General features: G+C 36.6%; 1 protein-coding gene across 2 annotated transcripts in view; it reads left to right on the top strand.

Moving 5' to 3' along the window:
• Nucleotides 1-18407, top strand: part of GTF2A1L (general transcription factor IIA subunit 1 like) — a 42233-nt gene that overhangs the window by 10098 nt on the left and 13728 nt on the right. For both annotated transcript variants that reach the window (XM_077749272.1, XM_077749273.1), the window contains 3 exons: nucleotides 989-1044; nucleotides 3094-3178; nucleotides 4944-5530. In XM_077749272.1, coding sequence (XP_077605398.1) covers nucleotides 989-1044; nucleotides 3094-3178; nucleotides 4944-5530 — 728 coding nt within the window. The remainder of the gene's footprint in view (nucleotides 1-988; nucleotides 1045-3093; nucleotides 3179-4943; nucleotides 5531-18407) is intronic.

Consider the following 18407-nt stretch of genomic DNA (forward strand, 5'->3'; position numbering starts at 1 on the left):
GTTCTTTACACTTATTTTTTTAATGCTTACATTCACAATCATTAGGCCAGCCTTTTAGCTGTATTATAAACAAAGGGATAGCCAAGAAAATTGGTAGATAATAAAGAAGAGATATATGAGAGGGCAACTTTAATGCAGGTTGGCTTGATGTTCTCCTAAGAATTTGTTCTCTTGTAATTTGCTTAGTAGTCACATTTGTTTCATGCAAAGACTTCTATAGACATGTTCCTAGTCATTTTTCCTAACACTTTGTAACTGTGCTGGTTTATTTGGCCAAAGTATTGTAAATCACTTTTCATGAAATGTAAATTCTTTTTTTTTTTTTAATGTTTATTTTGAGAGAGAGAGAGCGAGCGAGCATGAGTACACACATGAGTGGGGAAGGGGCAGAGAGTGATGGAGAAAGACAGAATACCAAGCAGGCTCCACACTGTCAGCACAAAGCCCAGCATAGGGCTTGATCTCCTGAACCATAAGATCATGACCTGATCTGAAATCAAGAGTCAGCTGCTTAACTGAATGAGCCACTTAGGCACCTCTGGAGATTCTTTTGAGTCTATAAAATTTAGAATGGTTTATCTTGGGGTACATATTTTTGCTCAATAGTACAGTCTTTGGAAATGTGCTACTTGAATAAATAGTACTTTTTCTTCCCAGTGAAAAGTTGTTAGGGAGATTTAGTGCTACACTGACTTAATAAAAACAACCTAGGTATTTTCTTATGGAGTTCTATACTACAGTATACTTGATTACAATGAGATATTTTCTTTTGGTACAAACAAAATAGGTTTGTTGTAAAGTCTTTATCTGAAGCTGTTGGGGAAAAATATAATTAAATTCTTTTACCTCACTTGGAATTAGGAATTTTGGAATTCACCATGGTCAAACATGTTGGTGATGGAAAAAGGTTTTTAAAAATAAGCTATACTTAGCAATTTTATTAAATTGGTAAATTGGATGTATAATGTTTGTTTTGTTTTCTGTACAGCATCATTAGTTATTCCTGCTGGTAGACCTCTTCCCAGTTTTACTACAGCAGAACTGGTATGTAGCTTATTTAGGATATATTTTAAATGTATGCCTCACTTTTAGTGAATGGTCACAGAAGGCTGGGCATAGATGTAATTCACATTCCCTCAGGTGAATGGGAAAGGGTATATTCAGGGATGGGGAGACAGGAAAAACCTCTATAACATAGATGTTGCAAAAACTCTGGAGTTTCAGCATTGACGTTTTCTTTATCAACTTGTCCTGTCTTCCAGAGTAGCTGTTAGTATCTGCCAAGGTTAGGAAATTTCTGAAGTTAAATTCTATGGAGCTTTAACACACCGTATAATGTTATATGCCGAGGAGATCCTGAATGGATGATTTTGATGTTTTATTTTGTGTTTTTTTTTAACCCAAGTTGAGCCACATAATAATTCTTTTTATTTAAGTGGAATATTTTGGTCATTTTTTACCTTTCTGTTGTAGAGGTTTAGAGTATAGTTTTCCCCCCTAAGATTTTGGGCAGAAAATTAAATTATAACTTGTATCTAGAAAATTGAGTAGTTTTCAGGTGGAGAAAAATAGCACTTTTTTTCTTTTAGCTTTCTTCCATGCTTCTGATTGTATATAAGCTACTGGTTTTCATTTTCTTTCAACCTTCTTTTTGAGGCAAAAGGTTTGGTGGGCCATTAATTTCCATGTCTTCATTAAAAACAAAGCCATAGCCCTTATAGGATTTTTGGGAAGAATGGTGCTGCTTTTGGTAAGAGACCAAAGAATAATACCTCTGCCTTTGAAATGTTTGGAACTATTTGTGCTCCAGATTAAAGAAGTAATATACTTGTAAACAGTAAAAACAAATCTATAAAGTAAAAAGTAAAAGAGCCCTGCGGTATTGTACCCCAGAGACAACAGTTTTAACTGTTTGAGGTATATCCATCTAGCCTTCTTTGATGAAAGTTAATTTTCAGGGTAAAAGTAGGCTCATTCTCTGGACTGTTTGTGTAATTTTTAAAAAATATTTATATTTGAGAGACAGAGCGAGTAAGTGAGCAGGGAAAGGGCAGAGAGATGGAGGCAGAATATGAGGTAGGCTCCAAGGTCTGAGCTGTGAGTTGTCAGCACAGAGCCCGATGCGGGGCTCCAACCCATGAGCAGTGAAATCATGACCTGAGCCAAAGTCAGATGCTCAACTGACTGAGCCACCCAGGTGCCCCTGTAAATTTTTTTTTTTTTTTTTTTTAGTGATACAGTGGATCCTTTTCATTGTCAGTTAAATATTGATTAACCATAGTGGATATACCACAGTTTCATTGATCTTTTGTTAATGGACATTTAAATTATTTTATTTTTTTCTGATATGACATTCCATTGATTATACTTGCAGATCTGTTTTTGTGAATTTGTGTGATAATCAGGTAATCAGGATATATTCCTAGATGTGGAATTTTTGGGTCAAAGATTACACATTTTTAATTTTCTTATATATTGCAAAATCGCTCTCTGAAAGGATAGCACACACACACTCATGTAAGCAGCGGTCTGAGAAAACTGCTTTTTATCACGTGTTTACCAACATTGAATGTTGTTCATCAGTCCTTTCAAATATTTGCATGCCTGGTAGGCAAAAACTTTCTTATCTTTTGATTTAGTATCAACAAATGGAAAACTGAGGTTTAATTACTCTAAAATGAAAATTCTACACAATTGTATTATCTAATTTAAAATATCAGTAGCGATCAGCTTACTGACTAGCAGAGTCTGTGAACAGCTGTGGTCCTGGTACCTGACATTTTGAGAATCACTGACTCAGGCAAAGCTGTGTAGTGGGTACGTTGTATGAGTCAGTGTTCCTGCTGTTTACTAAGACGTACTGGCTTCATTGCTAATAGCTGTAGAACAGAATTCCTTTTATCCTTGCTGAGATAATCCAAGTCAAAAATTGAAAAGCAGTTTTATTCAGAGAACTTAGCCCTAGTGTTAAGTGTTGTCCAGCCATCATCCTTTGATCCTGAATCAGATTATGTTTTTACCCTCACGGTATGAGGAGAAAAAGGTGTAAGGTAAGCCCTTTTCTAACTTTCTAATTAAGTTTCTCCTTTCTAGGGCACCTCAAACTCTAGTGCAGGCTTCACTTTTCCTGGTTATCCTATTCCTGTACCAGCGGGTGTGACACTGCAGACGGCATCTGGTAAGAGTGCAGCCCCAAGTAATTGCTTTTAGCATCGGTGCTGACTACTGGGTATTCATTTTCATGAATTTTTAAAAAATGTTTTATTTATTTCTAGGAGAGAGAAACAGCGTGAGCAGGGGAGGGTCAGAGAGAGAGGGAGTCACAGACTGAAACAGGCTCCAGGCTCTGAGCTGGCAGTCAGCACAGAGCCCGACGCGGGGCTCGAACCCACGAACCGCGAGATCATGACCTAAGCGAAAGTCGGACGCTTAACCGACTAAGCCACCCGGGCGCCCCTCATTTTCATGATTTTTAATAAACTGTATGCTGGAAGTCATTGAAGTTAAAGGAAATTTTAATTCAACTTATTTTAAGAGTAATACTAAAAGGTGCTTATTACTGTTATGGAGGCATTCTGCCATAAAAGACACTGTAGCAGGCCGTCCTGTAACTTATTCCCTGTTCTCTTTCCTAACATCATGTAAGACGCTTTATATATGTTTCTCTGGTTCAGGGCAATTTTGTAAATCTCGGCATGGAGCGCCTGGGTGGCTCCGTCAGTTAAGTGCCTCACTTTGGCTCAGGTCACGATCTCACAGTTCATGGGTTTGAGCCCCACGTCAGGCTCTGTGCTGACAGCTCAGATTCTGTAGCCTGCTTTGGCTCCTGTGTCTCCCCTTCTCTCTGTCCCTCCCGTGTTCACGCTCTCTCTCTCTCTCTCTCTCTCTCTCTCAAAAATAAATAAATATTTTAAAAAGTTTGACAAATCCAAAATAACATGTCTGTGTCCCTGCTAGCTCTAATCAGGAAAAACTAAACATTACCTTGATCAACCTATGCCTCCGTTCTTACTGGAGATTGTATAGTATAATAGAAAGAATATCCAAGAAGTTTGGAGATTAATCAACCTTTGGTTTTCAGAATACTGTCCTTGTTTTCTTTAAAGTGTATTTGAGAGAGAGAGCTCGCACATGTGGGGGAGGGCAGAAAGAGAGGGAGGGGCAGAGAGAGAGGAAGAGAGAATATCAAGCCCAATGAGGGGCTCTAACTCACTAACTGTGCGATTATGACCTGAAGTGAAATCAAGAGTTGGCCCCTTAACCAACTGAGCCACTCAGGCACCCCAGAGTACTGTTTCTGGATTTGAAGGAGAATCATACCTGTTCTTGAGGTTGTTGCAAAGTTTAAAGCACCTAACTTCGTGCTCAAAAAAATAATTTCTTCCTCCTCCTTTTTAGTGTTATTTTACTTTATTAATGTTTATTCATTTTTTGAGAGAGAGAGACAGAGAAAGAGGCAGAACACAATTGGGGAGGAGTGGCAGGGAGAGAGGAAGACACAGAATCTGAAGGAGACTCTAGGCTCTGAGCTGTCAGCACAGCCTTGTTGATAGCCTTGTTCGGATAGCCTTGTTACATGGTATATCTTAAGTATCTGAAATATATTCTCTATGATTATGTTTGTTAAAATCCCAATATGGGTTGGTAACATTGTAACTTATCAAACAATGAGATATTTCGTGGTGTAAATATTGGTGGCCCGTATGTATCTCAAAATCTGCCGTATAAGCAATAGTGAGAAAAGGCTAGAGTTAAAGTGAGACCTCTTTAATTTTTAAAAATAGACGAATGCATATTTATTGTAGAAAATATGAAAATCTTAAGAAAATAAAAAATCCTTTATTAACATATTGACGTATTGCCTGCCAGTCTGTTATGCCTGAGGTCTTCTCAAGGAAATTAGGTTTCTATCCTACTCACGGTTTTGTTTTCTCCTTTTTAAGGTCACCTTTATAAAGTCAGTGTACCCATTATGGTGACACAGACTTCTGGGAGAGCTAGTATTCTTCATCCAATTCAGCAAGTATTTCAGCAGCTGGGGCAGCCTTCCATGATACAGACCAGTGTTCCAGGATTGAACCCATGTTCTCTCCAAGCAACTACTGAAAAATCTCAGAGAATAGAAACTGTGCTCCAGCAACCTCCAATTCTTCATTCTGGGCTAGTGGATAGGAAACATTTTGAAAATGCCACCAGTGACAGACTTGTACCCGCTGGAAACGAGCGTGAAGCCATGCCTGAAGCTTTGTTGAGTCCGCTGGAAAGCTCTCAGTGTATCAGGGCGCCAGGTGTTGTGTTTCCTCCGCAGGTCTCTCAGACAGGTTGTCCTGTGGAGCCAGCGCTCAGTGTTTCAGCCAGCATGACTCAGAATCTAAATGGTGGGCCCCTCTCCACGGGCCATCGGGGGGCCCAGCACCAGCACGTGTCTGATATTCAGCTTCATGTTCTTAAGAATAGGATGTTTGGATGTGATTCTGTAAAGCAGCCAAGAAATACAGAGGAGCCCAGCAGCCTACCTGTCTCAGAGAAGGTAGTTCTGTGTTCAGCGTAATGGTACTGGGGACAGACCGTGGCTGGTGATTTGACATCCTGAGTTTGTTTTTTTTTTTTTAAACTGTAAGGTACTCAGAAGTACATGTGTTTTGTTTTTTCCTCCAGAAGATTGTTTGTTATTCTTTTTAGTATAGTTATCAGTTCTTAAAAGTATTTATGCCCAGCATTTCACACTTTTAATTTCAGTTAATGAACTAGACTATTCGTTAAAGAAAATTGGATTTGTTTTAAAGTAATAATCCATTTTACCTCTTCCTTACATTGTGAGAACGTTTGTTTGCATTCATTGTGGTACTTAATACATGAAAGATGGCCAAAGTATTTTTTTAATTGCTCTACAAAATTTTTTGCAACTCCCATATGAAAGTTTTCCCTTATCTTGCTAATATTTTATTTCTCTCTGTTTGCTGAAATACCAGTTAATGTTTTTGAAATTGAGACTTCTAAAAAATAGCTTCTAATTAACTTTGCATATGGAAAACAGGTTTGAATTATTAATTTTCAAGGAATTCATAGTGAAGGAAAACCAATTCATGGAGAATTTTAGATGGTAAAATTTTAAAAAATCTTGCTTTCTTTTTATAAATATAAAATATGTAATAAAGCTAACTCCATTTATACAGTTAAGTGACCTATGACAACTAATTAGATGTTTGTGTCTGTGGCTAGTAGTTTAGTGGTTCTCTAGAACTGCTGTACAGTTCTGTAGCAATGCATAGTTAAGTGCTACTTTAACATTTTCCTAGTAGGAGGGAATGATCAAGGGTACAGTGAAGGGCAGTGGATGAAGACAATGACTATCAGAAACTGACCTGTTTTAGAATGTTTCAGATGTTTGATGAAGCCTGTTCAAAAGCTTTTTAGCAAGTCTCTTTAGCAAGTTGAGTTTGGATTTAGAGTATAAAGATTCAAATGTTTTTTTGTTTTTTTTTATTGTATTTTCCACATTATTTATAAAATTGAAGAAGTGTAGGCTAAACTCATAATTATGAAACATTTGTTTTCGAGGAAAAAAATAACTGCATTTAAAAAAAGTGTTTCTTTTTATCACTTAAAACTTTTGGAGACATTTTTTGCCTGAACTCTGTATGAATTTTGCAGATATTTGGTGTGATAATTCAAGGACTTTCTCTGCTGTTACTTATTAGATGTCACTTTGTACTTTGTTCTGATATGGGGAAATAGATTAGTTAAGGGGGATTATCAAGAATTGTTTAGGGGATAGTGGTCGAGAGCTTAAGTTGGAAGCCACAATAGGTTCAAATTCCAGATTCACCATTTACAAACAAGCTATGTCATGTAATTGTCTGAAATTCAGTTATAGTTCGTACACTAGGCATGAAACCAGCCTCATAATTTTTAGAATTATCAGAGATGATTTGTACAGGTTTTAATAGCTTCTGGCACCACAGTAAGCTTTAGATTAGTGCTTTTGTGCTTTATGGGCATGTGATAAATTGGGTAACTTTCCATATGACTCTTTGGTTAGTTTTAAAATAGAGCTATATTAAAACACAAAAATCCAAATAGTCAAAAGTATTTATTTTATAAGGTGTTGTTTATTAATATACAGTAAGGGACCTTTAAAACTAGTTATCAGTAATCTGGTAAAATTTACGCTGATAAAATTCTCAGAATCGTACAGATTTTCTCTTTTAAAGTAGCTTTTCAGGAATTCTTACTGCTTAAAGCAAGTTACACGTGTGCAGTTAAGTACACATGTTTGCTTGTCCTGTGTAGACTACCAGAGATGTAAAGTTCCTATGTAGGTTTATAGGTTCTGCATTCTTATTATTGTATAAAATATATTCCTGACAATTTTTGATGTGCTCCTATTTTAAAGTATGTATTACAACGTTAGGTTATTCTTCAGTGTGGGAATTTTGTTTTATAATCTCAGAATGCTATAGAAACTGAGGTCTTCTTGGGAACTTCAGAAAGTAGGAGAAGGAGAGAAATGGTAGGGTCATGTATCTACTTTAATTCTTTTTTATGTCTTGCCTGCCTTCCCATCATGCTCAGGGCCCCACTTCCAATATCGTCATTTCTGCTGCCTTATCTTTTAATTATTTACTTGTCTGACTGCATCATCTTAACCTTCCTGGTGAGATCCTTTTTATGTCTTCTTCCTGTTCCCTAAGGTGCTGTCCTCAGACCTTATCTCCTCTTACTTACTTCAAGTTTTTCTTGGGCAATCTCATGGATATTATTAGGTTTTAACTACCACCTATTTCTGATGACTACGATTCTAACCCTGTTAATCCTTTGAGCTTCTTTCTCATGTCTCTTTGCCTTCTAGACAGTGCTACTGGACTGTCACACTCCTTCATTGTTGCTCATCAGAGAGACCGCATGGCACCACTGCCTAGCTGGTCTCCCATCCTAAGTATTACAATTACCTTTTCTCTCCCCCACCCCCCCATTCTCTTTATATCATGTAAAGAGATTTTTAAAATTAAAAAAATTTTTCTTTTAAATTGCTGTAAAATATATACAACATACAGTTTACCATTTTAACCATTTTTAGGTATACAGTTTAGTGGCATTAAGTACATTCATTGTTGTGCAGCCATTACTCCTATACATCTCTAGAACTTTTTCATTGTCTGAAACCAAATCTCTGTACCCATTAGATAATAGCTTCCCATTACCCACTCCATTCACCCCCGATAACTTCCATTCTACTATTGGTCTCTATGAATTTGATACCTCATAACTGGAATCCTAAAGTATCCTTTTGTGATTGGCTTATTTTACTTAGCAGAAGATTTTCAAGGTTTATCCATGTCATAGCATGTGTCAGAATTTCATTCCCTTTTAAGACGGAATCCTGTCATTTTGATAACTTTATGTATAACTTTAATACTAAATATTTGAGGAATCTTTTCCTTCTTCTCCATCTCTTGGTATTGTCCTAATTGTCTCTCATTTGGGATAATATGATAGTCTCCTAACTAATTTTTTAATCTATCATTTCTGCTTTTTTTTTCACTCCACTTTTCCCAGGCCATCCATTTTAGAGGTTAAAGTGTAGGCTTTCAGGGTCAGAATTGTTGATCCCTTCTGTTTCCCTTAATAACTGTGTGATTTGGGCAAGTTATTGTTTCCTCACTTACAATAAAGGTAGAGGTATCTAGGGGTGCCTGGGTGGCTTAGTCGGTTAAGCGTCTGACTTTCGCTTAGGTCATGATCTCGCGGTTCGTGGTTCGAGCCCCGCATCGGGCTCTGTGCTGACTGCCAGCTCGGAACCTGGAGCCTATTTCAGAGTCTGTGTCTCCCTCTCTCTCTGACCCTCTCCTGCTCACGCTGTCTCTCTCTCTCTCCTAGAAATAAATAAAAATATTAAAAAAAAAAAAAAAGGTAGAGGTATCTACCATGGAGTCACTGTGGGAGGATTGCAGGAGATGATCAGGGGAAAGTGCTCACCAGCACACTGCCTAGCACATGGCTGTGTTCAGAGGTGTTAGCTATTATCTCATGGCTTCTTATAGCTGCCAGAGATTTACCCCGAATGCAGCCCGGTACACATGTCACTGACAGCATATCACCTGCCAGATAAAGTTCAGCCTCCTTAATGTGATATGCCAGGACCTCCATGCTCTCTCTGTGAGTTTCTTACTTACTTTTCCTTTGTTTCATGCTTACTACTTTGGTAGCAACACCAGATTGTGAGTAATTCTCTGTTAACCTTGTAGCCTACCTCTGTCTTACTTTTGTTACCCCTCTGCTTGGTGCCTGAATTCTCCCCTCCCCCCCGTTCTTTTCTCTGGTTAATTACTGCTTATCCACTTAATACTTCCTCCAGAAATTTTATTTCATTGCCGGTATACCTACTCCCTCCCCCTTCATTTTTGGATTGGCTAGATCTCTTCTGTGTTCTCATTGCACCTTAAACGTGTGTGTGTCATAACATAGTTAAAAGATATATTAAAGTGGCCTGTTTATACTGACAGGTACATTTTGTTAATCTTTGTATACATAGCACCTAAGAATATATACACATTCATGTGTACTAGAATATAAGCTTTTATTTTTTAATTGTTATTTATTTGTTTTTAAAGAGGAAAAAATGCACATATGTTTATTTTTTGCAACTATAGCCTTTCACATTTTGGTGCCTTGTAGAGTATGTGTTCTTTGGTCTTTCTTTCTTTTCTTTCTTTTCTTTCTTTTCTTTCTTTCTTTTCTTTCTTTCTTTTCTCAAATAGTTTATTGTCAAATTAGTTTCCACATAACACTCAGTGCTCATCCCCATAGGTGTCCTCCTCTATGCCCATCCCCCCTCCCCCCCACATCCATCAGTCCTCAGTTTTTGTCAGCATTCAAGAGTCTCTCATGGTTTGCCTCTCTCCCTTTCCCCCACCATTTCCCCCCTTCTTCTCCCCCTTGTTCCTCCGTCAAGTTCCTCCTAATCCTCCTATACGTGCAAACATATGATATTTGTCCTTCTCTGCCTGACTTATTTCGCTCAGCATAACACCCTCAAGGTCCATCCATGTTGCTACACATGGCCAGATTTCATTGTTTCTCATTGCCATGTAGTATTCCATGGTATAGATAAACCACATCTTCTTGATCCATTCATCTGTTGATGGACACTTAGGCTTTTCCATGTTTTAGCTATTGTGGAGAGTGCTGCTATGAACATTGGGGTACATGTGCTCCTATCTTTCTTTCTTTCTAAATTTATTGTCAAGTTAGCAAACGTACAGTGTATACAGTGTGCTCTTGGCTTTGGGAGTAGATTCCCATGATTCATCACTTACATACAATACCCAGTGCTCATCCCACCAGGTGCCCTCCTCAATGCCTGTCACCCATTTTCCCTGCTCCTCTACCCCTCACCCCCATCAAACCTCAGCTTGTTCTCTGTATTTAAGAGTCTTGAATTGTTTGCCTCCCTCTCTGTAACTGTTTTTCTCCTTCCCTTCTCCCTTGACCTTCTGTCAAGGTTTTCAAATTCCACATATGAGTGAAAACATACATTATCTGTCTTTCTCGGACTGACTTATTTCACTTAGCATTATACCCTCCAATAGCACCCATTTTATTTATTTTTTAAAATAAGCTCTGTGCCCAATATGAGGCTTGAACTCATGACTCTGAGATGAAGAGTTGCGTGCTGAGCTAACCAGGTACCCCTAGAATTAAGCTTTTGAAGAACAAGATCTATGATTACTTGATTTGGCTTAGTAGTTCTCAACTCTGGCTAAATACTAGCATCGCTGGGGCATTAAAAAAAAATAATGTTTAAGTCTACCTCAAGGGATTTAGATATAATTTTTCTGGAATGGGGTCCTCTCACTAGTGAGTGTTTAAGAGCTCTCTGAGGTGTTTGTAATAACGTAGTTAAGATGAAGACTCACTGATTTAGCTCACAGTCAATGTATGAATGAAAAATGGATGGAGTGAGGGGGTGAGAGAATATATAACTTCAAGAGCTTTAATATTTCTTTCAAATCCATTCTAATACTCCTCAGAAGATAAAAAGCTGTATCGTTATTTGAATTCATAATTCAGTTAACTGAGCAAATGTTTTTTTTGTCACTACATGTCAGTCCTAAATTAATATCTCTAAATCAAAGATTTTTAAACAAGATATGTGATATTTTTATTTATAGAAAAAAATCCCAATTTAACAAAATACTTTTTTGTATTTATCAAACTATGTTAAGATGTATTTTATGCCAAGTAAGAGTGGAGTGGCATGGGATACTACTGTACGGGGTCAGGTAATACATAATCATTATTGCCACTACATTATGGTAAGTATCTGGATTAAATTTCTGTTAAGAATTAAAGAAGATGTGCCCTGCCATTATGATTATAGGCAATTCAGTTTCACAGAGGTTAGTTTGAAGATGTGAAAAGAAAGTACGTGAGAGCTTAGGTTTCTCTTGTTTTACATTTATCATCACATAATAAGTGTGAAGTTCTACCAGTCCTTACTAGCCACTGGAAAAATACTGTTCTTTAATTAGAAGACAGCTTAAATGGAAAGGGTTGGAAGCAGGATTTGGCAAACAAAGCTTTATCTTGAAGCATTCTATGCATATGCTTACTGTGCTACCCAGACACAGAAGCCATATACGATCGAAGAGACCTTAGTGAAGCTGAGAATCTTGGAAATTATTGAGCTGGTTTGTTTTAGAGACAGAAAGAAAATGGAAGCTGTGCCTCTCTCAGATGACATCATGTGTACTGGAATTGTTGACGTTTCTTTGCATTCAGCTGGAATTCATAGAAGAATAAGCAGTAACTCGCCTTTAACATTCAGCACAATAAAAATACAAATGCTTCTCAGGGCAGGTAGCATTTGATTTTAATCATTATTTGCACATTGGTACCATCAAGAGAGTTGCTCTCTTGTGAAGCATTATTATTATAATATTAGCACAATTTGGTACTGTCTATACTGATGGAACTTCTGAGACGGTTGGCAACAAATGGCTTTGCTGCTTCAGTAAAGAGAGCACTGCTCTCTATTTCAGCACATGGCGTACATTAATGCTAAGACACAGCCAATAATTCTAAGAGAAGTCTCATCGGCTGCCATGAAACTCAAATACATTAGAGCAAAAGTATTGAATTATTGCCTTTTCCAAGGCATTTGTCAGAAAATGTGGGCAAAATGTTAAATTCTTCTTCACGCAGAATTTTTCTGGCTTTTCAAAGGACAATGCTTGAAGTTCTTAATTGATCCTTGGGGAGACATTGATTATTTTTGAGAGAGAATGAAAACCCCCTTTTAACTGTTTGACATGGAGAAGTCCATTGATGATCTGTGTTGTAAATGTTTGGCCATATGAAAGACTTATTATCTTTCTATTCATGATCTTGCAGTATCAGTTTTGGGTATTGCTACAAAACTGCCAGCTGTTTTGGTCAAATCACCACCTTAGAAGAGGAGATTGGAGTCAGAAAAGCATATGAACTTTGCTTGGTGGAAGTGCTTCTGTGAAGAAGTTGAGAACGACAAAACTCTTTCGCAGTTACTGATATTAAATTTGGATTTGTAATCTTACCCCTCTCAAAGTAAAGAGGGCCTTACTGACTTAAGTAATAAGATGATGCTATATTAATTCAATCAGAAGAGTCTTAGAATCTTTAATATTTCTTAATAAGCCTAAACTTTTCATGGAAAGTACTCAGAGCTCTGATTGCAACAAAAAGATCTTGTAGTAAGAGGTTTTCAGTACTTGTCACTATTAAAACAAAAGCGTTAATTCCACCATGTGGTTTGGGCCGAGGACTGACCTAATCAATTTACTTAAAAATTCAGATTTTTTGAGGTGGAATGTACATACGATAAAATTCATACTTGTTAAGATACACAGTTTATGGTGTACACTATGAATTTTGACAAACAATAGAAGTTATACAACCAGTACCAAGCTCACATACAGAATGTTTCCATCACCTACACCTCTACAAATAGGTTCCTTCTTCCTCTTTGTAGTCAGTATTCTTCCTACCTCCAGTCCCTCTCATCCATTCACTGATCTGTTTCCTTTTGGTATAGGATTGCCTTTTCCAGAATGTCAAGCAAATGGAATTCTACAACATGTAACTTTAGCATAATGCATTTGTGATTCATCCGTGTTGTTGCATATATCAGTGGTACGACAGCTTGTTTGTTCCTTCACCATTTGGACATAGGGATCCTTTCCAGTTTGGGGCTTTTGTGAATAAATCTCCTAAAAACATTCATGTGCAGTTTTTTGTTTTGTTTTAGTGTGGATATAGATTTTCTTTTCTTTTGAGTAAATACCTAGGAATGGGATTTCTAGGTAATATGATACAGGTATGCTTATAAGAAACTGCCATACTCTTTTCCAAAGCCATTATATTTCCACCAGCAATGTATGGTAGGATTTTGCATTTCTCCTAGCAATTTATAATATTTGTAGTTATTTCACATCCATGCTATTTTAATACTGTTTTCTGGAGAGGGAAAGTTTGTGATTTTGATGTTTACTTATTTTTTCCATCTGATTTCTGCTTCTGTATCTTACCCAACTAAAGGTTGCAAAGGTCTCACATGTCTAAAAATATTTTTAGGTTTTACATTTCGGACTGTGATCCATATTGGGTTAATTTTTATATATAGTACAAGGTTAGGTTCTTTTGTTTTTTGCATGTGAATGTTCAGTTGTTGTAACATGACTGTCTGAAGCTCACTGAGTGTCTAAAATACTTCACCCTTAATGAAAATCAGTAACCATCTCTGTGTTGGTTTATTTCTGGACTTTGTTTCATAAATTCATGTGACTTTTTGACTTGTGCCACACTGTCTTAACTATCGTAGCTTTATAGTGTGTCTGGATGTTAGAAAGTACAAGTCTCTCTGTCTTTTTCAAAGTTGTCTGGTTATTCTTTTACTTTTCCATACAAATGGAATGTATGGAATGTGAGAATGAGCTTGTCAATTAAAAAACTGCTAGGATTTTGATTTGAGCTGTGTTGGATCTATAGATTGAGGAAGGAATTGACATCATCACAATGAGTCTTCCAGTTCATAGATATGACACACTTTCTATTTAAGTCTGACTTCTGTCATTAATGTCTTGTAATTCTCAGCATGCACATATTGTATGTATTATTTTTTGTTTAAGTATTTTATGGTTTTAAGTGCAATTGTACATAGTACTAAAAGATACTATAAAGAACCTTATTCATATTTTATGCTTCATTTTCATTGCTTTTAAAAATAAGTTTTTAAAGGTAGTGTTATTGACAAACCGAAAATTTCGTGGTTTTTAACGTATATTGCCACAATAATTTCCAAAGAGGTCATGCCAGTTTTCCTGTTACCAGCACTCTGTACCACTCTGTTTTATTTATTTTTTAAGTTTATTTATTGGTTTTGGGGGAGAGCGTGTATGCAAGTGCACAAGGAAGGGGCAGAGAGAGAGAGAGAATCCCAAGTGGGCTCCATGCTGTCAGCACAGAGCCCAATGCGGGGCTCGATTTCACAGACCATGAGATCATGACCTGAGCTGAAATCAAGAGTCAGATGCTTAACTGCCTGAGCCACCCAGGTGCCCCATGTATCAGTTTGTTTTATCACATACTTGACAGTTCATTATCACCGTTGATGTTTTTTTTTTTCCCTCTTATAAAAAGTTATCATTTAAGCCATTTTTAGCTGTATAGTTCAGTGACAGTAAGTGCATTCACATTGCTGTGCAAATATCACCACCATCCACCTTGAGAACATACTTGCTTTCCCAGATTGAAACTCTATGCCTATTGAATCATAACTCCCCATTCTTCCCTCCCCCCATCCCTGGCAGCCACCATTCTGTTTTTAATCTCTGAATTTGACTACTTCAGATACCTCATAAATGTAGAATCAGACAGCATTTGTCCTTTTGTGTCCATTGTCACTTAGTACAATGTCTTCAGCGTTTATCCATGTTGAGTCATGTGTCAGAATTTCCTAACTTTTTAAGGTTTAATACTCTATATTATGTATGTACCCTATTTGGTTTATCCATTCATCCTTCTGTGGGCACTTGGGTTGCTTAAACCCTTTGGCAGTTGTGACTAATGCTACTGTAAACTTGGGTGTACAAATGTTTTGTGTCTCTGCTTTCAATTCTTTGGGGTATATAGCCAAGTGTGGAACTGCTGGATCCATGTGGCAATTCGATTTAAAAAATTTTAAGGAACTGCCATACTGTTTTCCATAGAAGCTGTATCATTTTACATTCCTACCAAGCAGTGCACGTGGGTTCATTTCTCCACATCCTCACCAGCACTTGTTTCCTGTTGTTTTTCTTCCCCTTTGATTACTACCATCCTAATGGGTGTGAGGTGATACCTTACTGTGGTTTTGATGTGCATCAAAGCCTAATTATTAGCAACACTGAACATCTTTTAATGTGCTTATTGACCATTTGTATATTTTCTTTGGAGAAACTTCTATTCAAGTCTTAAGTGCATTTTTAAATCATTTGTTGTTGCTGTTGTAAGATTTCTTTATATATTCTGGGTATTAACTCTTATATATGTGATTTGCAAATTTTCTTCCATTTTGTGGGTTGCCTTTTCACTCTATTGATAATGTCCTTTGATGCACAAAGGTAAACATTGTTGCAATCCATTTTATCTATCTCCCCCTGCCCCATGCCTTTTTTTGCCTGTGCTTTTGGTATCCTATCTAACGAATCATTTCCAAATCCAATGTCATGAAGATTGTCCCCCATGATTTTTTTTTTTAAAGAGTTTGATCGTTTTAGTTCTAATGTTTAAGTCTTTAATCCATTTTGAGGTAATTTTTGTATGTAGTGTAAGCTAAGGGTCCAACTTCCATTTCTTTGCATGTCAATACTCAGTGTTCCCAGCACTATTTGTTGAAAAGATGCCCTTTCCTCATTGGTTGGTCTTGTGACTCTTGTCAAAAACCATTTGACCACATATGTGTGGATTTGTTTCTGGGCTCTGTATGCTATTCCATTAGTTTGTTGTCTGTCTTTATGCCAACACCACCCTATTTTGACTACTGTAGTTTTGTAGTAAGTTTTAGAATCAGGACATGTTAGACCTCCGACTTCTATCTTCTTTTTCAGGATTGTTATGGTTATTCAGGGTCTCTTGAGATTCCATAGGAATTTTAATATGGATATTCCACTTCTACAAAAGATGCTATTTGGATTTTGATAGTGTTTGCAATGAATGTGTAGGTAGCTTTGGGTGGTATTAGCAATATTAACTCTTAAATACCTGAACACAGGATATCTTCCCATTTTATCTGGCTTAATTTCTTTTGGGAATGTTTGCAGTTTTTAGTGAACAAGTCTTTTGACTCCTTGGTTATGTTTATTCCTAAGTATTTTATTCTATTTGATGGTATCGTAAGTGGAATTGTTTTCTGCATTTCTTTTTCAGGTTTTTAATTGTTAGCATATAGAAATGCAACTGATTTTTGTATGTTGATTTTTGTCTTTTGCGACTTTGCTGAATTCATTCGTTAGTTCTAATACATTTAGATGTCTGGACTCTTTAGGGTTTCACACATAATTGAGATAGTACATAAATGAGATTATTTGCAAACAGATAATACTACTTTTTCCTTTCTAGTTTGGATGCCTTTTATTTATTTATTTGTTTGTTTGTTTGTTTTTCTTGCCTAATTGCCCTAGCCGGGATTTATAGTACATTGTTGAATGGAAGTGGCAAGAGTGGGCATCTTTGCTTTGATCCTCATCTTAAAGGAAAAGCTTTCAGTTTTTCACCATTGAGTATGCAGTTAACTGAGGGTTTCTCATAGATGGCTTTATTATGTTGAGGCAATTTCTTTCAATTCCTAGTGGGTTTTTTTTAAATCATGAAATGGTGTTGAATTTTGTCAAGTGCTTTTTCTGCATCAGTTGAGGTGATTGTATGTCCCCTCTCCCCATTATGTTAATATATTGTATTACACTGATTTTTCATATGTTGAATCATCATTGTGTTCTAGGAGTAAATCCCACGCTGTCACAGTGTCTGATCTTTTTAATGTGCTGTTGAATCCTGTTTGTGTTAGTATTTTGTTTAGGATTTTTGAGGATTGGTGTTAATTCTTATTTAAATGTTTGGTAGAATTCTCCAGTGGGGCCATCTCGTTCGGGGCATTTCTTTGTTGAGACATTTTTGATTACTAATTCTATCTTCTTAGAGATCTATTCAGATTTTCTATTCATGATTCATTCTCGGTAAGTTGTGTGTTTTTAGGAATTTGTTTCACCTTGGTTATCCAATTTGTTGATATACAGTTCATAATATTCTCTCATAAATATTTTTATAGTAGTATCTCATAATTGTTTTTAATTTGGCAAAATCAGTAGTAAAGTTTGTTCAATTCTGATTTTAATTATTTGAGCCTTTATTTTTTCTTCATCAATGTAACAAAAAAACTTACCAGTTGTTTTGTTTTTAAAGAAGCAACTCTTAGTTTTGTTGAGCTTCTCTATTGTTTTTCTGTTCTTTATTTATCTTTGCCTTAATTGTTATTATTTCTTTCCTTATGCTAGCTTTGGGCTTTGTTCTTCTTTTCCTTGTTCCTTCCACTGGAGATTGAGGTTGATAATTTGAGACCTTTCTTCTTTGTTAGTGTGAACATTCAGAGCTATAAATTTTGCTCTTAGCACTGCTTTTGCTGCATCCATAAGTTTTGCTATGTTGCATTTTCATTTTTATTTGTCTTAATATATTTTGTATCTTAAAAGACTGATGTTTTATTTTTTGTTTTGTATTTTTTCAAGTTTTTATTTAAATTCAAGTTAATATACAGTGTAATATTAGTTTCATGTGTAGAACTTAAATGATACATCACTTACCTGCAACACCCAGTGCTCATCATTATAAGTGCCCTCCTTAATACCCTTCACCATTTAACCCATCCCCTCACCCACGTCTCCTCCAGCACCCCTCAGTGTGTTCTCTATAGTTAAGAGTCTGTTTTCTGGTTTGCCTCTGCACTGCCCCCTCATCCCCTCCATGTTCATATGTTTTATTTCTTAAATTCCACATAGTAGTGAAGTCATATGATTTTTGTCTTTCTCTGAGTTACCTCACTTAGCATAATACCCTGTAGCTCCAACCACATGGTTGCAAATGGCAAGATTTCATTTTTTTATGGCTGAGTAATATTCCATTATATGTATATATGCCACATTTTCTTTCTTCATTCTTTGTTCATCAATGGATGGACATTTGGGCTCTTTCCATAATTTGGCTATGGTTGATAATGCTGCTATAAACACCAGGGTGCTTGTATCCCTTCGAATTAGCATTTTTGTATCCTTTGGGTAAATCCCTAGTAATGCAATTGCTAGATTGTAGGGTAGGTCTATTTTTAATTTTCTGAG

Source organism: Crocuta crocuta, unplaced genomic scaffold (genome assembly GCF_008692635.1).
Source record: "Crocuta crocuta isolate KB4526 unplaced genomic scaffold, BGI_CrCroc_1.0 scaffold118, whole genome shotgun sequence".
NCBI lineage: Eukaryota > Metazoa > Chordata > Mammalia > Carnivora > Hyaenidae > Crocuta > Crocuta crocuta.